The 26,295-nt window shown below is 42.1% G+C and overlaps 1 protein-coding gene across 1 annotated transcript in view; it reads left to right on the forward strand.

The window, feature by feature from the left end:
• The window catches only part of GLG1 (golgi glycoprotein 1), a 153,659-nt gene that overhangs the window by 108,434 nt on the left and 18,930 nt on the right, over window positions 1-26,295 (forward strand). The window contains 14 exon segments of the mRNA XM_005664351.3: window positions 534-737; window positions 1,574-1,645; window positions 3,022-3,205; window positions 7,379-7,474; window positions 7,477-7,592; window positions 12,116-12,237; window positions 13,663-13,764; window positions 15,762-15,915; window positions 18,610-18,747; window positions 20,898-20,984; window positions 23,047-23,109; window positions 23,870-23,983; window positions 25,009-25,097; window positions 26,054-26,171. Coding sequence (XP_005664408.2) covers window positions 534-737; window positions 1,574-1,645; window positions 3,022-3,205; window positions 7,379-7,474; window positions 7,477-7,592; window positions 12,116-12,237; window positions 13,663-13,764; window positions 15,762-15,915; window positions 18,610-18,747; window positions 20,898-20,984; window positions 23,047-23,109; window positions 23,870-23,983; window positions 25,009-25,097; window positions 26,054-26,171 — 1,659 coding nt within the window.

Raw genomic sequence — 26,295 nt, forward strand, 5'->3', positions numbered from 1 at the left:
CTCAAAAGTAGTTTAGTAAATGGAGGTAATCTTGTTAAAATCGCATTAAAATAAATCCAAAACATCAAGGTGAACATTACACTCAAGATTGGGCTCTTTGTGGATAGTATAAATAGAAAAAAGAGAAAGAGGGTCTCTCTATCATCTTTTCTCAATGAATTTTATGGTTTCTTGTTTTTTTTTAAAACTTGGCTAAAGCACTATTATTTGGGAAATACATAACCCTTCAAGGTAAATGAACAGAGATTTCTGCAATGTTATTTCAGTATTGACATGTACTATGATCAGTGCATTGGGCTAAAGTAATTTCTTTAAATTTTTCTGACTTCCTAATTTCTAAAAAGTCAGGTTCCTGTTTCTAGTACAAACTAAACTGACTTAAATTTCCCAGGATCTGGTTGGTTCCCACTCTGTTTCCCAATAGAACAGTGAGAAGCTATGTGTGTTGAGGGCTCATTTGTTCGAACCAAATGACATTTTTTGAAGCTCATTGTGGTGAAAGTTTTAAAACGTGAGTATCCTTGCTATTTTAGGATGCACACTCACAGGGTGAGGTGGTGTCATGCCTGGAGAAAGGCCTGGTGAAAGAAGCGGAAGAAAGGGATCCTAAGATTCAAGTCTCTGAACTCTGCAAGAAAGCCATTCTCCGGGTGGCTGAGCTGTCCTCAGATGACTTTCACTTAGACCGGCATTTATATTTTGCCTGCCGAGATGATCGGGAGCGTTTTTGTGAAAATGTGAGTCATCTCAGAAACTTTTCGCCTTTGCTTCCTTTTCTTCTTCAATATTTTTTTTATACTTGATTCTAAAATTAAACCAGCACAGCCCTCGCATGTGGAAAAGCCAGTGAAATGGAAGGTGGAGTTGGTCCCAGGAGAACGGAAAGTGATATACTAGCCTTAATGGAACATCTAGTTAATGCTTGGCTTTGGACTATCTCTGTGCATTGTTTTTTGTACTTTATCTCACTTTTCAATTTCAGTTCTTGAAAGTCTCTTTTATCTATAAGAATCCTATTTTGCCAGGGAATCCCATTCGTATATATTCCACAGCTAAAACTTGGCCATGTTACGTATTTATATTTAAATAGTTTCAGCTAAGAGAAGGAAACAGCTTCTAAAACTAAATCCTTAATTACTTCCTGCAAACCCTATAAAACAACTTTCTAACCCTTTAGGTAGAAATAATCTCCATCTTTACCACAAAGGACTGAGAGTGGCTTGTGTATACTCCCACTTGGTCTGCTGTTTTGAATTACTAGCTTTAACTACCAGAACCACTGATCAGAGCCAATGCTAGAGTTTTATTGACTCAGGCATAAAGTTGTAAGAACTAACACTTCTCTTTGGGTCCCTAATTAACTGTATATTTGGGAATACATGACAATAGTCAGACACCATGGGAAATTATTTTTCATCTTTATTGCGATGACTGTTTTCTTTCCAAGGCGACTAAATTTTATAAATGGCTGAGGCTCTGTTCAAAGGTCGTCATCATTGTTATAATTTAACAGAAAGTTGTGGATAATGCAAAGCGTAACTAGTCATAGTGATGATGACGTTATCTCTTCCAGACACAAGCTGGTGAAGGCAGAGTATATAAGTGCCTCTTTAACCATAAATTTGAGGAATCAATGAGTGAAAAAGTAAGTATTACTTTGAAACAAACCAGCATTTTATTCATTTTCTTAAAAGTGTTCTCAAGTCCTCTCAAATAACATTCTTCTTATAAACTCATACCCAAATTTAAAATGCTAATACATACTCTGGTTTCTCTTCATATCGTATAAATCTTTCGCCTTTTAAAATACTGATACGGAAGTGCCCATCTTGGCACAGTGGAAACCAATCTGACTAGGAACCAGGAGGTTGCAGGTTCAATCCCTGGCCTTGCTCAGTGGGTTAAGGATCCGGCATTGCCGTGAGCTGTGGTGTAGGTCGAAGAGGTGGCTCAGATCTGGCATTGCTGTGGCTGTGGTGTAGGCCAGCAGCTGCAGCTCCAATTAGACCCATAGCCTGGGAACCTCTGTATGCCATGGGGTGCGGCCCCAAAAAGCAAAAAAATAAAAATAAAATAAAATACTGATACAGTTTATCCTTTTCAGATAACTTGGCTTTTAGTAGAAAACCAAAGCATATTTCACTTAAATAAAAAAAATGAAGTTTTTCATGATACCTGGATAGGGAAGCCAGGTGAGAATTTCGGGAGTAAAATCAGACAGTTTTATATCAGAATTACACTGAAGCCATCCTTGTGTACTTAGGAAGTTTATACTAAGCTAACCAATGCACTTCCCTATATACTTAGGAAGTTTAGGCTAAGCAAACCAATGTACTTCATAGGTAATTAGTAATTTAATTTTTCATCAGCTGTCTCTAAGCATTCTCATGACTGTTAGTCCTCTGTCCCTGGATGGATGCAAGAATCTTTAAAAAAATTTTTTTTCTTTATTAAAGTGTAGTTGATTTACAATGTTCTGTCAATTTGCGAGAATCTTTTATGGCTTTTAGAAGTAATTACTTTTGGCTTTGCCAACGTGTCATTTACTTTCCTTGTAGCTGAAGGAATGCTTTTCATTTCAGTTACTTATATCATTTACTAATGAAAAATTATATTTTAAAAGTATAGAATGGACCTTCCATGGTGTTATGTCAGTTGCCATTTTCATTCTGGTGAATTTTACTTTAGGAATATTGTTGATGAGGAAAAGAATGCTTTGTCAAGTTAATGTATTAAAGTCTAAAACAGCCTTTTCTTCTCTCTAATGTATTAAAGTCTACCAAACTGTGTTTTGGATATTTGCTATTGCTGCAGCAATCAGCAATTCACCATAGAATTCCAGAGTTTCCCACTTATTTACTCCTCCTTCTTGCCACAGTAGATCTTGTGTTGAATTTTAACCAAACTTAAACATTTTGCTTCCTGTGCTTGGCCATGAACCTCTGCTTGTCTTAGAGGTATATGTGAATGGCTGAGCCACCTGCGTGATCTCACACCTTTCTTGCTGCGCTCTTCCCTCAGTGTCGAGAAGCACTAACAACCCGCCAAAAGCTGATTGCCCAGGATTATAAAGTTAGTTATTCATTGGCCAAATCCTGTAAGAGTGACTTGAAGAAGTACCGGTGCAATGTGGAAAACCTTCCCCGGTCCCGGGAAGCCAGGCTCTCCTACCTTCTGATGTGTCTGGAGTCAGCTGTGCATAGAGGTAAGAGTTAATTTCTCTGTCCTTTTCACTCCTTTTTGGATTGTTTCCTTCTTTGCTGACTCTTTGGAGTACATTCGTACAAGTGGCTCAGGAGCCTTTCTTTGTCAGCAGAACTCTGGGCTGAAGGCTTCATATCCCTAAGCCGTGTTGAAGGCCCTTCCTCTTAGCTCAACAGTCCTCATTTTGGTTTTTCATTACACCTCAGCTTTTTCTTTTCTCTCTCTCTCTCTCTTTTTTTTTTTTTTTTTTTTTGGTCTTTTTGCCTTTTCTAGGGCCGCTCCCTCAGCATATGGAGGTTCCCAGGCTATGGGTCTAATCGGAGCTGTAGCCACTGGCCTATGTCAGAGCCACAGCAACTCAGAATCTGAGCCGCATCTGCGACCTACACCACAGCTCACAGCAACACCGGATCTTTAACCCACTGAGCAAGGGCAGGGATCGAACCTGTGACCTCATGGTCCCTAGTCGGATTCGTTAACCACTGCGCCACGACGGGAACTCATTCTTCTCTTTTTTTAAAACTAAGGTCTATTTCTCAAATCCAAATTTTAATTTTTAAAATGCATGTCACATAGCAGTTTTAGGGGTGTCAGGGAAACATAATGATTTAACAGGTGAGCTTTGGGTCAGAGAGACACAACTTCAAATTATGGCTCTATCTCCAGACTCACTGTCATTGTTTATGTCTCTTAATCCCTCCAAGCCTCATTTTCTTTTCTTTTTTTTTTTTTTTTTTTTTTTTTTTTTGTCTTTTTGCTATTTCTTTGGGCTGCTCCCTCAGCATATGGAGGTTCCCAGGCTAGGGATCTAATCGGAGCTGTAGCCACTGGCCTACGCCAGAGCCACAGCAACGTGGGATCCGAGCAGTGTCTGCGACCTACACCACAGCTCACGGCAACACTGGATCGTTAACCCACTGAGCAAGGGCAGGGACCGAACCCGCAACCTCATGGTTCCTAGTCGGGTTTGTTAACCACCGAGCCACGACGGGAACGCCTTTTTTTTTTTTTTTTTTTTCCATTTTCTTAATCTATAAAACAAAACTGTATTACCTATGTTGAGGAGTTCTTGCGAGGATTGAAGGAGGTTATTTGGCATAGCACTTAGTATATAATAAGTATTGTTATTGTTCTAACAGTGTTTTGTGTTTTGTTTTGTTTTCGTCTTTTTAGGGCCATACCTGCAGCATATGCAAGTTCCCAGGCTAGGGCTCGAATTGGAGCTGCAGCTGCCAGCCTATGCTACAGCCACAGTGACACAGGATCTGAGCTCATCTGCAACCTATACCACAGCTCACAGCAGTGCCAAATACTTAACCCACTGAGCAAGGCCAGGCATCAAACCGGCATCCTCATGGATACTAGTCCAGTTCGTTACCACAAACCACAACAGGAACTAATAGTACTATTCTAACAGTATTGATATCAAGAAATTACACCCTTAAAGAAGAAAGGATTTCCTCATAAGGTCAGATGCAGGGTCTTTTCAGTCCAAAAGGCAGTCCCCAACAAAGGAACCAAGAAAGTCAGGGTCATTAAGGAAGACATTTCTTAACATTGACTATAGGCTATAAAAATCAAATCCTAGCTGTTGGGAGTTCCCGTCGTGGCTCAGTGGTTAACGAATCTGACTAGGAACCATGAAGTTGCGGGTTCGATCCCTGTCCTTGCTCAGTGGGTTAAGGATCCGGCGTTGCCGTGAACTGTGGTGTAGGTTGCAGACACGGCTCGGATCCCACGTTGCTGTGGCTCTGTCGTAGGCTGGAGGCTACAGCTCCTATTCGACCCCTAGCCTGGGAACCTCCATATGCCACGGGAGCAGCCCTAGAAATGGCAAAAAGACAAAAAAAAAATCCTAGCTGTTGAATAGATGGTGCTAGGACAGTTGGCTAGTGATTAAACAGGTAAGTGGGGAGTTTCTGTTGTGGTTCAGTGGTAACAAACCAGACTAGTATCCATAAACACTCAGGTTCCATCCCTGGCCTTGTTCAGTGGGTTAAGGATCTAGCATTGCTGTGGCTGTGGTGTAGGCCAGCAGCTGCAGCTCTGATTTGACCCTAGCCTGGGAACTTCCATATGCTTCAGTATGGCCCTAAAAAGCAAAAAAAAAAAAAAAGTGGAAAAAAAATAAGTTGTTAAATAAAGCTCAGAAGGTTTTGGTGATTTTTTTTTTTTTTTTTTTTTTTTTTTCATATCTGGGTCGTTAAAGAATCCTAAGCTTAGAAGCAGTGGAATAGCAACCAGAGATAATGCATGGTCTGAGGTTGAATGCCAAAGGACATTTTGGAGGCAGTTGGAAATTTTGATTATGGTCTGGTTGTTTGATGAAATTTTCCTGAAATGTAAAGGTAGAGATTGTTGACCAATAAAAGCATATTGTAAAACAGTATGCATAATATCTAATTTTGCTGTTTAAAAAGTAGAGTTAATCTCCTTAAACTGCAAATTAGTAGGAAATACACAAAGACTCAGTAAAACAATGACCACAGGATAGGAACAGATAATTTAGAAAAGTTACGCAGATTTCTAATACCTTTTTTGCGGGGGGGGGCATACCAGTGGCATATGGAGGTTCCCAGGCTAGGGGTTGAATCGGAACTGTTGCTGCCGGCCTACACCACAGCCACAGCAACGCAGGATCTGAGCCATGTCTGCGACCTACACGACAACTCAAGGCAACGCCAGATCCTTAATGCTGAGCGAGGCCAGGGATGACCCCTTGTCCCCATGGGTGCTAGTCAGGTTCATTACCCACTGAGCCAGGACGGGAAGTCCACAGATTTCTAATACTAAAAAGACGGATCATATTGAATGTCGGCAAGGATGTGAAAGAGCTGTAGCTACACTACTGATAGGAATTTTTTAAAATGGTACAACCAGTTTGGAAAATAGTTAAAAACATACATCTACCTTATGACCCTGCCATTTAACTCCTACGTATTTACCCAAGAGATATGAAAGCGCTAAGTCCATATAAACTCGTGCATGAAGCTCATAATAGCTTTATTTGTAATAGCGCCAAACTGGAAATAACCCAAATGTCTGTCAGCGGTTGGAGCAGTAAACGAATTGTGTATAGTCACATAATGGAATAATATTACTTAGCAGTGAAAAGGAAGGCACTGTTGATCTGTGGCTGAATCTCCAACTAGTTATGCCGAAACAAGTCAGACAAAAGAAAGGGTCCGTACTGCATAGTGCCGTTTGTAGGAACTATAAAAAATACAAACTAGTAAACTGATCTGTAGTCACAGAAATCAGCTGGGTGATTGCCTGGGCAAGGGGTGAGTTGGATAGAGAGGGAAGGAGGGCAGGGACTCTCAAGGAACAAGAGGAAGCTCTGGGAGTTAATGGGCATGTTCTGTGTCTTGGTTGTGGTGACGGTTTCACCAAAGCAGACGTATGTCAGACTTTGCCAACTGTAGGTTTTAAAAGCGTAGTTTAGTGTATGTTGGTTATTCCTCAGTAAAGCTGTTTTTGTTTTTTTTTTTTAATTTCCTTTGTTTTCCCAGATGGCATTGACAGCTTAACCAAGCATGAAAAAGCTGTAGTGAATATTCAAAGTGAAGTTTTCTCCACAAGCTTTAAGGGTGTAAGCTAGTAGGGATTTTCCTGGCTTTCACTTTTTTTTGGGGGGGGGGGCTCATTAGGGGCACATTGGCAGCATATAGAAGTTCCCAAGCCAAGGGTAGAATCGGAGCTGTAGCCGCTGGCCTACACCACAACACAGCAACACCAGACCAGAGCTGCGTCTGCAACCTACACTACAGCTCACGGCAACGCCGGATCCCTGACCCACTGAGCGAGACCAGGGGTTGAACCCACATCCTCATGGATACTTGTCAGATTTGTTTCCTCTGTGCCACAACAGGAACTCCCCTAGCTTTCATTTTTACCCCAGTAGTTATCTTATTGACAAGACTTCCACTGGCAAAACATATGCATTATTAGTTCAGTAGCATAAAGGTCTGTATAAGGCAGAACACTGACAAGATAAACCCTAGTTTTCAGAGTCTTAAACTCATGCTGAAAAGGCTCGATTCTGAGCTTTTCAGTCTAGGTAATAGCATGACTGGCATGTTATATTGAGAGGGAAACGTGTACTTTTAATACGTGGTGGTATCTGACCCTAATGCTCACCGTCCATAATGTTATGACTTAAATCCTAACTCAGGGCGACAAGTGAGCAGCGAGTGCCAGGGGGAGATGTTAGATTACCGGCGCATGCTGATGGAAGACTTTTCCCTGAGCCCTGAGATCATCCTGAGCTGCCGGGGGAGATTGAACACCACTGCTCTGGATTACATCGAAAGGGGCGCACCCTGCATTGTCTGATGAAAGTAGTTCGAGGGGAGAAAGGGAACCTTGGAATGAACTGCCAGCAAGCGGTAAGGACAGATCTTCCACTGCCCTTTTAAATGTTACATTGTATCAGCTGAGGAGCCTCTTGCTGCCACTGCCCCAGCTTATTTATCTGGATCATGTGTGACATCACAGTGAACCTTAGATACTAAGAACTAGACACAGATTATTGTTCCTTCAGGAATATCAGAGTAAGAATGTGGAAGTTGAGCTCATAATTAATAAAAAGAGCTATATAGTATATTAAAGAAATAGATAAAATGCATTTGCTTTTTTAAAGAAAAGATATTTGGCTGGATTGGGTTTACCAAACTCAGAATCAAAGCAAACTAGATTCTGGTAAATCAGAAAAGGTCTTCCGCCAAAAGAGAATTTGCCTCTCTTACCAGGTGTGATTAAGTTGAGGCTGAAAGAGATCTGAAATGAATTGAAATTTTCTGAGTCTTTTTTTATTACTTATGTGCAGTATGGCATGAATTCCTGGCTTGAAGGATCAAGAAAACATGTCATTTTCAAAATCCTACCATGCATGGCAGGGTCTGTCTACTGCTGAACTATAGTCAGTCTGTGAAGACAGTTGGAAAAAATTAGCATGCTTTGCTTTAAAAGATAACTTTTTTTTTTTTTTTTTTTTGCTTTTGCTTTTGCTTTTGCTTTTTAGGGCTGCGCTCGTGGCATATGGAAGTTCCCAAGGTAGGGGTTTAAACAGAGCTGTAGCTGCCGGCCTACACCACAGCCACAGCAACGCTAGATCCAAGCCGCAGCTACACCTACACCACAGCTCATGGCACATGGCAACGCAGGATCCTTAACCCATTGAGTGGGGCCAGGGAAGGGGTCGAACTCACATCCTCATGGATACTAGTCGGGTTCGTTAACCGCTGAACCCTGATGAGAACGCCATTCTTTTATTTTTGTTGTTGTCGTTTTTATTAAAAACTGTATACTGTTGAATTTTATTTTCTTGCTAATCACATAAAGTCATAGTTTTACAGTCTGAAACACAAAATGTTTTTCAAATTTTGATGTGGAGTAAAATTTTATCTTAACTTCTATTACTCATGCTGACCCAGAGTGGGCAGTAGTTGGCACATCCCACAGTGGGGAAAAGAGACAAATGTAGCCTCTTCTCCAGAATACGGAGCCTGGCTAGAAGGAAAGCTTCTGGGTGTCATTCCTTAGGAGCAGTCCTTGCTGGTGATTGTCCTAGGAGACCTCTGTCTGTGACAGTGGGTATCCCTGGGCCCCAGACCAAACAAATCAAGACGTTTCATCCTTAATCCATTGTGGAAAGGGGAACATGGAGGTTAGGAATAAACTTGTTTTTACTGAGGCTCCACTTTGTACTGAGGTGTACAGAAAAAAGAAATTGGTTTCACTTTATTGAGAAGCATATAGTTTACCTCCAGGGCTTTTTGAAATTTATTTGTTGATAGAGCTGGTGACTCAACTCGAGAAAAAATAAGTCCCACCCATCTCATCCTTTCTGTCCAGGAGAAGAGTGCTCCTAAACCTAAACCTAGAAGTTAGCCTCAGAACGTGAAATAAGTGGTTTTGCCCACATTAGGTTTGGCCAATTAGGCAACAAACACTTCTTCTTCTTTTTTTTTTTTCTTTTTTTCTTTTTTGCCACACCTGGGAAGTGCACATGTTCCCAGCCCACGGCTTGGACCCCCCCCCCGAGCCACTGCGGTGACAATGCCAGATCCTTAACCGCTACACCACTAGGGAATTCCCTCATTTTGCTTTTTATGAACCCTTGGTCTTTAGCCTTTGCTCACAAAAACTGAAGGAGTAGATGATCCAAAGGAAGAAAATTTTCCCTAGTCTCCTACTTCATTATCCATCCTCAGTCAAATGGAGGAATGTTTTGAAATAGTTATTTCTTCAAAATTTTCTTTCTTGATATGGTAGATTTCCATGCTTGTCTGTGGTTGACCATTAATTTTCTTTATTCTCTGCTTGCTGGTGTTTCAATTTAGTGATTTTTCATCAAATAGTAAACTGTGAAGCATAAGAATAATTATTATATTATACACTATTATTAATTATGAATATATACTCTTCCAAATACACTGAGATCATGAACTTAAATTCTTTTCAGTTACAGTGGAACAGATCTGGGCCCAGTCTCTCCTGGGCCAAGGGGAACTGCCCAGTCTAATCTTTAGACTAATCATTTCTTAGAAGCATTTTCTCAGGTTTTCCTAAGCAGTCAGGGGCAGAATAGATGTATAATCATGTTAACAGTTCACATTCTTAGTGTTTATGTCCCATGCTGCTGTCACTGGATTCCAGGGTGGCAGTGATCCCTCGAGGCGTTAGCTTCCTAGAGAGTCTAAAGGGCATTCATTGTCTCCTTTTAGAACCTGCAATTTGGTGCCTGCCTGGAGAATTCTCAAAGTTTGCCTGTCAGTCCTGGCTATTTAACTGATACACTTCTTGGAGAAACTTTTAGACTCTCATGATGCTTATAATATCCCTCAGAAAAAGATGTAAATATTTTTGTCATTGTCAGCAGATGTCCTAACTAAAGTTGGTTGTCATTTGACAGGAGTAGTAATCTTCTTGCTAACTAACCACTGGGTTTTTGTAGCTTCTCCACCTTGCCACCAAGGTGTAAATCACTTCCATCCCAGAATATCGGAAATCTTTCATACTTCTCTCATCTTGGTTGTTGACTTCTTTTAGGAGAGACGAAGTTAGGGCTTTCTTTCTTCATTTCTTCTTTTAACCTTTGTTCTTTAATCAAATATGTGGTGGGATCAGTGCTTTCATGTGAGCCCCTGTAGGATTGTAGCTCAGATGTGTGAGGATCAGAGAAGGCGCCAACAGAGGCTAAATCCATGACACAAAAAGGGCTCCAGTTCTTTCACTTGGAAAAAGGAAGGAACCCCAACCAAAAGGATTGTAGCTTTTAAGTTTGCTTTGTCTTATTTAAGACCCCTACCCCAAAGCACCATCTGCTGCCCATCTGCAGTAATGATGATCTTTGGCATGTCACGTGCTCTGCAGCTTATGTACCCTTCTATACGTTCGTCCTCTGCAGTTAAAGAAACCGGAACTTCGAAGTTAATCGCCTTGCCCTTGTTCTCAGAGCGAATATCTGGCAGAGCCAGATCTGTTAATAGAACTCAGGTTTTCTCAGCCTTCAGTTAGAGCTTTTTCTACTGTGTCCCAACTGCTCTCTCCTCAAAAACAGGAAAAAAGAATCTGAGGCACATCTTCTCATGCTTTCACTTTATTCCATGACAGAAGGTGGACCAAGCAAAAGTAAATTTGAAGAATATATCCTCATTTTCAACTGCATAATGACAAATATTTTTCTATAAATTGTAATAAACAAGCTCTGATTTATGTCTTGGTTATATAAAAGATAATACAGGAAAAAATAGGAAATTATAAAACTGTATTCTTGTTTTTTGTAATTGATATTTCTTGCAACTAGAATCGCAGTCTGTTTTTAATAAAAGCAGAAATATGTTTGTTTTATGCCAGTATCTTTGTAGGCAGAATTCAAATTCTAGATAGCTTTTTTAGGGGCACCTGTGGCATGCAGAAATTCCTGGGCCAGGGATCAAACCCATGCCGCAACAGTGATGCAGGTCACAGCAGTGATAACACCAGATTCTTAACCCACTAGGCCACCAGGGAACTCCAAGTTCTAGATTCTTAAGACCAAATTAGATCTTTAACTGGGAATATCTTCTCTTGACTCTTCTTCACTCAACTCTGGCTTGGCACCGAGTGTCAGATTTAGTCATGTGAATAATAGATGCGAGGAAAGAGGCAGCTTTTATATTGCAAAGACCTTTTGTTTTACAAATACCCACGGATGGTTCAGACAATAGGCAGGCTATCCCTAAATGAGTTAAACAGGAAAAGCTTGCAATCAAAGTAGAGGAACCAGTTGGAAAATATTTGACAAGAACTATATTGAGCTTGGCCAGTGACAGTTGTAGTACCTTATTAAGAGTACATTGTGGAGTTCCCGTCGTGGCGCAGTGGTTAACGAATCCGACTAGGAACCATGAGGTTGCGGGTTCGGTCCCTGCCCTTGCTCAGTGGGTTAACGATCCGGCGTTGCCGTGAGCTGTGGTGTAGGTCGCAGATGTGGCTCGGATCCCGAGTTGCTGTGGCTCTGGAGTAGGCCAGTGGCTACAGCTCCGATTGGGCCCCTAGCCTGGGAACCTCCATATGCCGTGGGAGCGGCCCAAGAAATAGCAAAAAGACAAAAAAAAATAAACAAATAAATAAATAAATTTAAAAAAAAGAGTACATTGTGAGAGAGTTCCTACTGTGGCACAGCAGGTTAAGGATCTGGCCTTGCTACAGCCATGGCATAGGTCACAGCTGCAGCTCACATTCCATCCCTGGCCCAGGACCTACCATATGCCTCAGGCACAGCCAAAAAAGGAGAAGAAGAAAAAAAAAAAAAAAAAAAAAAAGAGCACATTGTGATATCCTAGAATGAGATCTGACTGAAGAGATGACACTGCTCTTCCCTGATGTTTAAGTGACTTTTCTTCCTTATTTTTTTTAAATCCAGCTTCAAACACTGATTCAGGAGACTGACCCTGGTGCAGATTATCGCATTGATAGAGCTTTGAATGAAGCTTGTGAATCTGTGATACAGACAGCCTGCAAACACATAAGATCTGGAGACCCAATGTAGGTTATCTTGTTTGCGGTGTTTATCCACATACTGTGTGATATTTGGCGACGTAGCACTGGGAACATATCCCCAGATGACTTCTGGATAGTTTAACAACTTAACTGAAATTTTGTTAAGCAGGAACACCTACCAGCTTTTGGTAAAACTTGTATTGGTTTTGAGACTTGGGCTCTGCCTGCCTCATCTGTGATGTAGAACCTAGACCAGCAATGTGATGATGTTTGTTGACAGTGAGCATATACAGTCCTAGACATCAGGTCACTGAAGAAGTCCACCTAATTGATTTACATACATTGGCTACTTGATAATTATTAGAGAGTAATTAATTATCATTGAAATAAAATACAAAGTGTGGTAGTTGAAGAGGGTGATCATAGACAAAATGAACTCTGAAGTTACACCCCAGATCTAGGAAAGCTGTAAAATGCTGTAATAAAGCATTGAGTCTCATGTATTGGTTTTATTCCATAGGAGGCGCAAACAGTTCTTAAAACCAGGTTGCGAGTAAGAACAGGTTTCTCGTTCCGCAGAAACCTCTTATCGCCTGCAGCCGGCAGTACCCAACTGCATAAAACAAATGCAGCCCATGTTTCTCATCCTTCTGCTATGTGTTCATTCCAGCTGTTCATGCTCTGGAAGGGGTTCAGAAAAGGTCGTCATCCTTAAAAGCTCTTAAAGCTCTGTGAGGGTGGAGGAGGTAGACAAACACTTAAGACTGAGCAAGCATATTTACTAATGTAAAAATAACTGCATCAGCTGTAAAGGGAGCAGGGGGGAAGGAAGGAACTGTACAGATTAAATAGATTTAAGGCACCATCAATTAAATGCCAAGTGTGGGCCCTTTCTAGTCCTTGATTTGAACAAACATGTAAAAAGACGTGAGATAATTGGAAAAAAATGAAAGCTTACAGGATATGCATGATATGGAGGATTTTTAAGTTATTGGTGGATGATGGTATTATGTTTTCATATAATAGAGAAACATGCTAAAGTATTTGCAAACAAAATTATGGGATATCTGAGATTTGCTTCACAATATCAGCAAGGTGGGACGGGGGCGGAGGGTGGGTAGAGAGTTAAAACAAGCTTGGCCATAGATTGATAAAGCTAGTGGGAAAATAATATTATATGATTTTCTACTTTTGTATGTGTTGGAGATTTTTCATAATAAACAGCTAAATATAAAGCAGCTGCACCCAGATCTTGTGCAAGTTGAATTCTAAGTGCTACGTGGCTCTGAAGTTGATAGAAAGCATAGTGACTGTTAGGCTGAGTTAATTTGAGTGATTCTTAAGCAAAGTACATCTCTGATTGCTCTAGGAAAAGAGCTAAATGGCTTTTTTCTGCAGACCAAGGAAATACTGGAGTGAGAGTTAGGAACCTGTTGTCTCTCATTACAATTTCACCCGTTTTATGCCCAGGATCCTCTCGTGCCTGATGGAACATTTATACACAGAGAAAATGGTAGAAGATTGTGAACACCGACTCCTGGAACTGCAGTATTTCATCTCCCGAGATTGGAAGTGAGTATTTTGAAGCCATCATAAGTATAAGCCTCAGCCTGTTCTCCTGTGTAGTCACGATCCCTTGTATTTTTAAAAAATAATCAGTAGGAATGTGTTTTTGTTAAGTTCTTGGATAGCTGACCCTCTGATCTCTAGACAAACCTTTGTTGCTTTCAAAACAGTATCAAAGAGCAGCGACAAGCCCTGCAGTTCTGTCCCTAAGTGTCCCCGTTAACTCTTACATTGAAATAGTTTCTGATACCACAGACATCGTTCTAGAAAGAACTTGGGCACATGTGGGGCAGCAGAAGCATCCACACTTACATCTCTAAGAAGATAGTTGTGCATTTTATTTTTATGGACTTGTCCTGGGTATGGGAATTTGCTTTATTTCTTTAACTCTTCAAAGTTACTGAATTTATTCTGTCTTAAGAGGCACTTCTCGATAAGTGACAACTTGGTTCTCTTCTCATCCCATTAGCCAGAAAAAAAGAGGGAGTAGATGAAAGAGAAGCATCTCTATTAGGGTCAGAGTAACTGTCGTTCATGGGCTGCGCCCCCACCGTCTTTCCGGGTCTCCTTCTCCCTCCCCACCTCCGGACCAGGCTTCTCCTCCTGCCTTCCAAGTTCAGCTGCTTCCTGATTCAGTTGTTTTAAGCCGCTGTACTTTGATCATTAGTTTTTCTGGTGCTTAATATATATTTTACCATGTACTGCACTGGAAAGAGATTACTTGAAGATTCAATATGTTTCTAATTCTGTTCCCTCAAATTAGTTCTGGAAAGGACTTCAGAAACCTGGGTGGGCGTTTCCCTGTGCTTACTCAGACTGTGTAAACCATAATAACAAAGAGTTCACGGAATTAACTGCCTTAAAAAATCATGTTTCTTCCTCTTCTGTAATTCCTTCACCCATGATCAAAAGATGCTTGGAGTTCCGTGGTAGCCTAGTGGTTTAGGATCTGGCGTTGTCACTGCTGTGGCACAGATTAGCTCCCTGGCCCAGTAACTTCCACATGCTGCAGACACAGCCAAACAAAGATGCCCTACAGTCTTTAAATCTCCTTATTAAATATTAGCCCTTTTTCCTCCCATTAAATAGTCCTCCCCCAAAGTTGATATAATAATGTGGACAGAATTAAGTATCTATTGGTCTAATTTGGAGATGCAACAGACTCATTGCCTAATCCACTGTCTCCAGGGTCAAAGCCAAACATCAGGAGGTGTTTTTAATTGATAAGCAGGTCCAGGTAAACTAAATGTATAACTGCCTTAACTTGTGTGGGAAAAAGAACAGGAACAGTATTACTAGAAAGGAACTTGACTGGGAGTCTGGGGTTAATAGATGCAAACTTTGCATTTGGAGTGATAAGCAATGAGATCCTGCTGTGTAGCACAGGGAACTATATCTAGTCACTTTTGATGGAACGTGATGGGGGATAATGTGAGAAAAAGAAAGTATGTATGTGTGTGACTGGGTCACTTTGCTGTATGTAGAAATTGACAGAACCCTGTAAACCAACTATAACAAAAAATAAAAATCATTAGAAGTGAGAAGAAAAAAAAAAGAAACAGTAAGAAAGTCTGTTTATCTTGTCCTTTCCTGATCTTATTGAATCTAGTATATCAGGCAGGATTGAATTGTAGTCACACTTAGAAAAACTGTTGGGCAGATGTTGCAAAGTGCCTGGTGATAGCTCTGACCGTTGTTGTCTCATTTCAGCCAGGGTGTGTTCAAGTCTCGTAGTGTCGTGTGCCTTATACAGCCAAGATACAATCTTTGACTTAAATCTAGAACTTAAATCTTTTGTTTTAAGGTATAATAGACTTGTACAGATAGACCACCGTGTGTTCACACAGAACAAAATTCAGAACTATACTTCTGCTTGTTACCTGCTATCTCCGTTACTCTACAGGGATGGTCACTGGCTACACCAGCACCTTGCAGAAACCCTTAGCATGTGTTGGGAGGCAAGCTATAATAAGAGTGGTTATCTTTTAATTCTAACCCTATAGGCTGGATCCTGTCTTATACCGCAAATGCCAGGGAGATGCGTCTCGCCTTTGCCACACCCACGGCTGGAATGAAACCAGTGAACTTATGCCTCCTGGAGCTGTGTTCTCTTGCTTATACAGACATGCCTACCGCACCGAGGAACAGGGCAGGAGGGTATGCACTCAGTATTAACTTCATTCCTTCCTGTTGTCCTGTGTTTAATTAATTTGCTGCAAATTGTGATTTCCATCATCCTAGGAAAGCTTTGTTGGTGTATCTGGTGGGGAGGGGGTTGCTACACTACCAGAAACCACTTCATTCACTGAGTGTACGTGGAGTTGTCCTGACAGCTTCTTTCTATCTGATTTTATGGGGTTTTTTTTGGGGGGTTTGTCTTTTGTCCTTTTAGGGCCACACCGGCGGCATATGGAGGTTCCGGGCTAGGGGTCTAATCGAGCTGCAGCTGCGGCCTCCCCAGAGCCACAGCAGCACCACATCTGAGCTGCATCTGCAGCCTACACCACAGCTCACGGCAATGCCAGATCCTTAACCCACTGAGCAAAGCCAGGACTGAACCCGCAACCTCATGGTTCCAGTCGGATTTGTTTCCACTACACCAAGATGGGAACCCTTCCTGATTTTATGTTTTAACGAAGTGAGTCAGGACATTGCCAGTTTTTCTTTAAATTGTCAAAATCTAAATCACAAGTACACAGATTCTTCTACACTAACTTTATGTAGCTTTAAAGATCCATTAGAAGCTCTTAGCCAGGATGTAAATGGCCTTTATGCTTCTGCCCTTGGCAGCAGAACCCATAATGCCTGTATTGATGAGGCCTCTCCGACAGTACACTGATTGGAGCTGAAACCTCCACACCCAAGGCTCTTGGTATTTGTCTGCCTGAGTGCTTCCTCTTGTCGGGATGTTTGTGTATGCTTGGCTTTCTGGCAGTATTTGCAGCCTTCTGGTGCCACCCTGGCATGCTGCTTGCTGTCTAGAGTGGCCTTTTTAAGCCTTCTGAGACACTCTACTGCATTTCAGCCCTGCATTTATTACAAAATATAGAGATGGTATTATTTCACATGCATGTTTACAAATACCCCTTCTGAGCTTAATGCAAAAGTCTCTTTACAATTCAGAATGAGGAGACTCAAACAGAAAGAAATGTCTATTGTAGGAGTTCCCGTTATGGCACAGCAGAAACGAATCTGACTAGGAACCATGAGGTTGCAGGTTCAATTCCTGGCCTTGCTCAGTGGGCTGAGGATCCAGCGTTGCTGTCAGTTGTAGTGTAGGTCGCAGACACGGCTCTGATCTGGCATTGCTGCGACTCTGGCATAGGCAGGCAGCAACAGCTCTGATTGGACCTGTAGCCTAGGAACCTCCATGTGCTGCGGGTGCAGCCCTAAATAGCAAAAAAAAAAAAAAAAAGTCTGCTGTAGTTACTTCAGTCTTAACTCAGCTTTTATATTGCTTTGTAGGAAAATATGGGCATTTATTGTTACTTTTTTCTTCATGTAATGAGCCTGTCGTTAATCCCAGAAGCTCCTAAAACCTGGTATCTTGGTAGTCACTGTAGTAAGAGGTTCCTTGGCCTGTAAATAAAGAAAAGGTTGGAGTCTGGTATGCTGTCCTCTTAAAAAATCTGCTTCTTTTAAAAATTGAGATGAGGAGTTCCATTGTGGCTTAGCAGGTTAAGAACCCAACTAGTCTCTCTGGGGATGTGGGTTTGATCCCTGGCCTCACTCAATAGGTTAAGGATCTGGCATTGCAGCAAACTACAGTGTAGATCCCAGATGTGGCTTAGATCTGGTGTTGCTGTGGCTCTGGTGTGGGCTGGTAGCTGCAGCTCCAATTTGACCCCTAGCCCAGGAATTTCCATATGCCGCAAGTGTGACCCTAAAAAGAAAAAAAAAGTGTGAAATTTACATAACATAAATTTAGTCATTCTAGAATGAAAAATTCAGTAGCATTTAGTATATTGACAGAGTTGTGCAGCTACCACCTCTATTTCCAAAATATTTCCGTGTCTCCAGAAGGAAAATGCCATGTCCATTAGCGGTTACTTTCTAAACCCCTCCAAGACCTCCTCAATATCCCCCCCGCCCTGCCCCAGATGCGTTGGCTCTTTTAGGAGGAGAGACTGACTGTACCTGTCAGTGACGTCTTGCTCACAACTTTTCCAAAAATACTAGTTTTCATCTGTTTCACCTGCCAATTACCAACTTACCTAGAAAGAGTCTGGTTCTGACCTGTAGTAATTTGTCACCTGCTTGTTCTGAGTTTGGGTAAATCTGAACTCATTTCTTCTTACCCAAGTATTTATTCTTTTTTTAGTCTTTTTGTCTTTTTAGGGCCACACCCACGGCATATGGAGGTTCCCAGACTAGAGAGCTGTAGCTGCCGGCCACAGCCACAGCAGCACCAGATCTGAGCTGCGTCTGTGACCTACATCACACCCCAAGGCAGTACTGGATCCTTAAACGGTGGAGTGAGGCCTGGAATCAAACCTGCGTCCTCATGGATGCTAGTCAGGTTCATTACCACTAAGCTATGACGGGACTCCCCAGTTCACTTTTTAATTGAAGGATATGGAGTTTCCCTGTGGTACAGTGGTTTAGAAATCCAACTGCAGTGGATTGGGTTGCTTTGGAGGCACAGGTTCAATTCCTGGTGGGGTTAAAGGATCTGCCTCGGAATCCTCATATGCCACACGTGTGGCTCTAAAAAGACAAAAAAAACAAAACAAAACAAAACAAAAAAAACTATAAAGTTATTTGTTAGTTTCCTGGCAATAGATTTACTTTATCTAGTGTCTTTTTGTTTCTTTGGTATCTTTGAAGCATTTTGCTTATTTTTTCACATAGCTCTCACGGGAGTGCCGAGCTGAGGTCCAGAGGATTCTTCATCAGCGAGCCATGGATGTGAAGCTGGATCCTGCCCTTCAGGATAAGTGCCTGATTGATCTGGGGAAATGGTGCAGCGAAAAAACAGAGACTGGGCAGGTAGGTGATAAAGCTGCCTATTTCTTGACCAGTAGCAATAATGTTCATGAGTAACACTTTCTGTGGAGTACACACGCCGTAAAATCCGTCTCCATCAACCTCAGAGACACAGTTTGTTATATTATTCACTGTTCTCTCTATAAAAATCCTGAGGAAAATGTTCTTTGGTCTCTATAATTATACTTTTCCTAAGCGGTTGTTTGTTTTTATGTTTTGGTTACCAGATTTTGTATCGATTGTTTTCCCTCTTTGTGTTGCTTCTTAAAGAGCTTCAAGCCAGAAACTAAGACCTAGAGAGACTGATTTTTTTAACACAGCTAGTTAAAAAGCCTTGAGCAAGTGTGTAAGATTTTCTGGTAGGCATTTTGTGTACTAACTTACTACTGGCTTCATCCCATTTTCCTTAACATATTTGCCTTTTCTCTTTTTCCCTCGTTTTTTATTTTATCTTGCCTTTTTCTCAATTTTATAAACCACATTAAGTCCTTTTGTGGGAATGCAGGGCATAAATATATACAGAGATATGTAAATACGGACATGCACACATAGTGTGCTTGCCCTACAACCACCCTGCAAGAGATGGAGCAGTCCAATTATTTTTCCCGTTTAATAGTTGATATAGTTGAGGCTCAGAGACGTGAAGTGTATTGACTTTCATACTCAGACCTCAGGTCTGATCCTAGGCAGGCGTTTGTTCCATTATATTATAACCTCTCCTTATAGGAAAGTGCCGAGAAGGAGAAGCCCCAGAATTATGTGCATGCTATGAATGGCTCCCTGGGATTTTGTGCCTAGTTATAAAAAAAAAAAAGTATGTTACTGCATTCAAGCAAATTAAATGGGAAGGTAGCTTGACTTCTTTCTTAAATAGGGAGCCAAGCAGTGAGGAATAGCTACTTGTTTAAAGCCCCATTAATACGAGAATGAGGCATGAATTCAGGTTTTGCAGTTCCCTTTGCACCACTCCAAAACACCCTCTGGGATTAAACTAATAAAAAGTCACCTATACAGGAATTGGACGTTTTTAAAAAGCAACATGACTGCTTACTCAGATCTGTTAGGCCTGGGAATCATTTTCAGGAGTCTCTTTCCTGGGCCTACTGCAGTTCTGACAAGTTTATTTATAGAAAATGCCTATAGTTCAGCTTATCTACTCCCCCAAATTTTATGCGTTTTCCTTTAGGAGTCCCCTCCCAGCTCCCTTTCTCGCCTTTCTATAATTCCTACAATCCTTCCCCTCCCTTCCCATTCTCATTCCCAAACAGAGAGATTCTTGCAGAACAGTCAGTAAGTTAAACTTGATCCATTAACAGAGCCCTTTGCTGAGAAATAACTGTTTATGTGCTTTGGGAAAGTCAGCTAATGTAAAACTTAAAACCTCAAACTCTAGGAGTTACCACTGTGGCGCATCAGTGTTGGAATGTGGGTTCAATCCCTGGCCCAGGCACTCTCTAGGCCGTGGGGCTGCCAAAGATTAAAAAACAAAGCAAAACAAAACACAATCCTGTAACTCTCTAAAAGCAATAGTAATTGATGTTGCAGGTAACTCCTGCTCAGTTTCCGAAGCCCAGGCAAGGTTGCTTTTACATACTCATACCCTAGTGTGCTTACTTGTTATGCAGTTTCCCTCAGAGGATCCTTTTGTGTGGGCTAGGCCTGAAATCCCGATTTGATTTGCAGGAGCTCTCAGCTCTGCTCCTGTGTTTTAGGTCCTGGGTCCCAACCTACTTTGCCCATGAATAGTCTTAAAATATGCTGTCTTTTATTGTGAATTTTTTTTATCCAGTGATCATTATCGAAATGCGGATTAGCAGGGTGTTAGCAGAATGGAGTAAAGGACTGATAAGATTTTTAGACTCTGAGGGCACCTGAACATTGATTCTTGTTGGACTTATCAATTTGACCTTCTGGAGGATTTACATGGCTGTTGTACCCCCGTGACCCTCTAACCACCCTGTTACATCAAATAATTATCTTTTCAAGAAATCTAGTTTGGGGAATCAAATAAAGCTTTAGCATTCTGTTCAGTGAAGTCATTTTAAAAAGAAAAGAAAAGGAGAACCACTGAAGAGGAAGGAGACCCTGGTATCTCAGCTTCCCTGATCTTTTATAGAATTGACAAATGCTGAGGGATCGCCTTTGTATTGCAGGAGCTTGAATGCCTCCAGGATCACCTGGACGACTTGGCTGTAGAGTGCAGAGATATAGTCGGCAACCTCACCGAGCTGGAATCCGAGGTGAGCGGCCCTATCAGCAGCCTTTCTTGGTTCTGCTGTTTCTAGATTCTTGAGAGTGCAGATTCTCAGCAGAACAGAAAAAACCTTGTCAGATTCCGTGTGTGCTCTATAAAGAAGAGGGTTGTATTTCAGTAGACTAATTTTATTTTTTATTTTATTTTTTTGCTATTTCTTGGGCCGCTCCCACGGCATATGGAGGTTCCCAGGCTAGGGGTCCAATCAGAGCTGTAGCTGCCAGCCTACGCTAGAGCCACAGCAACGCAGGATCCGAGCCGCGTCTGCAACCTACACCACAGCTCACGGCAACACCGGATCGTTAACCCACTGAGCAAGGGCAGGGACCGAACCCGCAACCTCATGGTTCCTGGTCGGATTCGTTAACCACTGTGCCACGACAGGACTCCAAAAATGCTTTTAATAACAGATTATATGAATCTCTTTGTCTTTAATTTGTATTGGCTTTTAAAACCTTTGTTACTTTGGTTAGATAAATAACTAATGTTCAACAGTAATCAATGATTTTATCTGGCCAGGTATTTTTAACATTTTCCTTATATATATATTTTGTTTGTTTACAAACTTCCTAAATATAAATTACCAGGAAATTTTTGTCAAATAAAAAAATATGGCAAACACACACACACACAAAAAGAGTATTGTGATACTGCCTGAACTCCTTTCCCCATTTCGCCAGCAAAACGTGTAGCCCTTCGGTTTTCTTCATAAGCTAGAATTATCACAGTAACAAGACCAGTCTTTTTCCCCCTTTGAGAAAAGACAGCAGCCGTACTTCAAGTCTCTTAATCACATTCAAGAATAGTCCAGGCATTCTTATTCTGTCATCCTGGCTCTTTCATTTGTGTCATTTGGTAATGTTTGAGTGTTCACAGAAGTAAAATAAAAACCTGGGACCTGCAGTTAAACAGGGTGGATTGAACATATGTGTTTTTCCATCAAATCCACTAAAATACAAAAAATGAGATTAAAAAGCCTCATAAGCATACACATATCATTTCAAAATAGATTTTTGGGGAGGCAGTTAAAAATGTCGAAATTGAGTTGTAGAGTCAGAAATCAGGGGAACAAGATTGCTTTTTTTTTTTTTTTTAAATCATAAGCTTTTTAGAACTGTTTAAGTTGTCAGAATGAGCAATATATAAAATTACACTTCTCAGGGTCTTTTTTTTCTTCTGCTTTTCAAGAATGTATTGTCTTCTGTTATCGTCTGTCATCTCCTCTCTTTCTTGTTGTCCTTGTGGGCTAATGAGGACATTCTGGGGCGCGTAACTGTTTAAAGGAAGATGTTATTTTCTGCAGCCAGTGCTTCGCAGCAGTTACTCTGCTTGAAGGCATTTAGTGTATGTTCCCAAGAGGCAGTGGTTTGTCATCTGGTTTAAGGACAGGATGATAGATGTCACTTACTCCTGTTTTCTTTTTGAACTGCTTCGCTTTTGGGAAAACCGCCAAAAGCTTTACATATTCTAATGTCATTTTTAAATGTTTTTTTCTCCCTACTGTTCTTAATTCTGCCTTTTCTCATTCAAGCACAAGTGGAGTCTGTCTCTAGAAAACCTGCCTTCTGTTGTGGTTGCCAAGAGGGAAGGGAAGTGGGGGGACTGGGAACTGGGGTTAATAGATGCACACTACTGCCTTTGGAATGGATAAACAATGGGATCCTGCTGTGTGGCACTGGGAACTATGTCTGGTCATTTGTGATGGAGCATGATAATGTGAGAAAAAAGAATGTATACACGTATGAGTGACTGGGTCACCTTGCTGTGCAGCAGAAAATTGCCAGAACACTGTAAATCAGCTATAATGGAAAAAATAAAAATCATGATTAAAAAAAAAGAAAACCTGTCTTCCAAAGTATAATAAAGGAGCGTAGAACTGGTGTTCTGCCTGCGCTGGGGCTGACAAACTTAAACTCTAGACTAGTTTCCAAATGCACATATTGGATTATTTGCCCATCAGATGATACTGATGCAGAGAAAGAAACCACTCTTCCCCCACCCCTGGCTCTTTCTCATGCAGAACTATTAATGTATTTAATCTTGTACAGGATATTCAAATAGAAGCCTTGCTGATGAGAGCCTGCGAGCCCATAATTCAGAATTTTTGCCACGTAAGTAATGTCTAGAGGAAAAAAGTTAAAAACAGAACCAGTTTTGTTGGGGCCCACACTTGTGTTGGACTCGTCTCTGTCTGTAGCACACATTGCTCCTGAGTGATAACCAGCTTTCACAAGTTAAAGTTGCAAACGGAAGTAACCTCGAGGGAAACCATCCTGGGAAACCTTATTTGCTTACCCCTGTAGGTGACCAGATTGGTGATGAGCTGCCCTTGCTGAGGTGCCCTTTGTAAAGGAAGATGGGGCGGGGGGGGGATGGAAAAAGCCCCCTTAGCAGGGCTGAGTTGCTTCCCATATGTACAGCCAGGATTTGCTAACAGTAAAGTGGCTTGCCTTCCAATGTCGCGTGTACCTGGTGTTGAGGGTGTGCTGTTACTTTATCACTTAGTCCTTATTGAGCTACCTAAATTGTGGGAGTGAATCACACCCAGGAACCGTAAGGATCTGACAGCCAGGAGGCAACATTAGATACTATCCCAAAAGCCAGCTGCCGGCATCACATAAGGAAAGGAATTAAAAGAACTGCATGGTACCTGTTCTGGTTGGAGCTTCATGCAAGACAACTTGCTGCATACATTTATTCCCTTGAACGTTTATCCTTCGTATTTTCTCAGGCTTATTTTGACATAATTTGTGATGTGTCTTGTTGGTAAAGGCACTAGGATCAGCTCGTTTGCATTTTTTCATGGGCTGGGGTGCAGGATTTGTTCTTTAATGATTGCAGATGAAGTGTGCATGTGCATTGCTTCCGCAGGATGTGGCAGATAACCAGATAGACTCTGGGGACCTGATGGAGTGTTTGATACAGAACAAACACCAGAAGGACATGAATGAGAAGTGTGCCATAGGAGTCACCCACTTCCAGCTGGTCAGTAACACCTGGCGCATCCTTCCTGAAAGGTTACCGACTGCCTTCCCTTCTCGAAGCATCGAGCACCTTTGTGTGAAAAAGCAGGGAGTTCCCGTCGTGGTGCAGTGGTTAATGAATCCGACTAGGAACCATGAGGTTGCAGGTTCGGTCCCTGCCCTTGCTCAGTGGGTTAACGATCCGGCGTTGCCGTGAGCTGTGGTGTAGGTTGCAGACGAGGCTTGGATCCTGCGTTGCTGTGGCTCTGGCGTAGGCCGGGGGCTACAGCTCCGATTGGACCCCGAGCCTGGGAACCTCCATATGCCACGAGAGCGGCCCAAAGAAATAGCAAAAATCAATCAATCAATCAATCAATCAATCATTTTTTCCAAATATCTGTTCAGTGCAGCAGTCCAAGTGTATTTTGGTATACTGGACTCTAAGCCTTTCTCTCTCTCTGTTTTTTTTTTTTTTCTTTTTAGGGCCATACCTGTGGCACATGGAAATTCTTGGGCTAGGGGTGGAATCAAGCTGCAGCTGCTGGCCTACACCACAGCCACAGCCACGAGGGATCCTTAACCTACTAAAAGCCAGGCCAGGGATCAAACCCACATCCTCAGGAGTACTAGTCAGGTTTTGGGGTTTTTTTGTTTTTGTCTTTTGTCTCTTGTCGTTTTAGGGCTGCACCCAAAGCATATGGAGGTTCTCAGGCTAGGGGCTGAATTGAATTGGAGCTATAGCTGCTGGCCCACACCATAGCTAACAGCAATGCCAGATCCTTAACCCACTGATCGGGGCCAGGGTTCGAACCCGAATCCTCATGGATACTAGTCGGGTTTGTTCACCACTGAGCCACAGCACGAACTCCTAAGGTTTTTTTTTTTCTCTGAAATCGTATTATGCAGCCCTGGCATTTGAAGGTCCTGAAATCTGAGAGAGACAGTCGTGGAGGGCCTGGAAAGCCAGTCGCCACAAATGGTATATGAACACTGCTGGTGACACCTTGTCACAGAGCTTCTGATTTTCTTTCTCATCATGTTTTTTAGGTACAGATGAAGGATTTTCGGTTTTCTTACAAGTTTAAGATGGCCTGCAAGGAGGATGTTTTGAAACTTTGCCCCAACATAAAGAAGAAGTATGTAACTTTTAATTGATTCATTCTGCTTCCCTCAAGTCCCTCTTAGCTACTGAGTGAGTATCAGATATGTCAGGTGGCCTGCTGCTATCTGGCAGGACCAGCCCTGCAGGCCTCCTCCCCACTCCTTTGGAGGTATGGCTGAACGCTTGGACTGTACAGACAGATCCTCCTATAGCAGCCTAGAGCCACACATGCTGATGGTAGTTCTGATATGGGGAGCCTGTGGGCTAAAGAAGCATTTTTAATTTTTCCAGGTTCAGGCTGTCTAACTGATGAGACAGATACAGTTTGTGTACTTAGAAGGGCAAGTTGCGGAGTGAATGAGAGGGTAACTGACTTCCTCCTGACATTGTTCCATTATGTCATCTCCTCAGGGAAGCAGGAGAGGCATTTACTGAGTAGGAGATGTTGTAAAGAAACAAAAACTTTATTCATTTAAGAAGTAGGTCTTAAGGAGAGCGATAAGCTTTTACAGCATGGCTGCCCAAATTCTTCCATGCTGCTCTTTGCCAAGGAGTGTATTCTGGAATACATTTCCCCGCGTATAAACCACGTTCCCTCTTTTGCTTCGGTTTCTGTGCCTTTCAGGAGTGATTTTCATAGTGTATCAAAGACACGGTGCATTGTTAAGAGTAGCATTCCCCTCTGGTCGCATGTGATTAACAAACAAGTGTTGAACTGCCCTTGCACACATGTGCCCTCCTTGACCTCCCCACCAGCCAGGGATGTTATCAGTATTTGGGCTGTGGCCCAGCTTTTATGACGTGTACAGTCAAATTGCTGCTCTTAACTCTCTGAAAACGCAGGGAGAGTTTCAAGAAAGGCATTGAAGAAACTTGGTAAAGGGGGTCATGGGCTCTGGAGGGATGCTGCGGCCCCTGGCCCAGCCCAGGCCTCCGCCGTCTGCCCGGATGTGGCTCCAGCCAGTCTCAGGCCTCTCCTTTCCTCGGCAGGGTGGACGTGGTGATCTGCCTGAGCACCACCGTGCGCAATGACACTCTCCAGGAAGTCAAGGAGCACAGGGTGTCCCTGAAGTGCCGCAAGCAGCTGCGCGTGGAGGAGCTGGAGATGGTAACACCTTGCAGCCCAGCCTCTGGTCCCAGAAACCGCAGGGCAGGGCTTGGAGAGTTGGGCGAGGGGCGAGCGCAGGTCATTAGATTTCAGCCGGAAGTGTGATTGATGGTTTTAACAGACT

This window comes from Sus scrofa, chromosome 6 (genome assembly GCF_000003025.6).
Source record: "Sus scrofa isolate TJ Tabasco breed Duroc chromosome 6, Sscrofa11.1, whole genome shotgun sequence".
Classification (NCBI taxonomy): Eukaryota; Metazoa; Chordata; class Mammalia; order Artiodactyla; family Suidae; genus Sus; species Sus scrofa.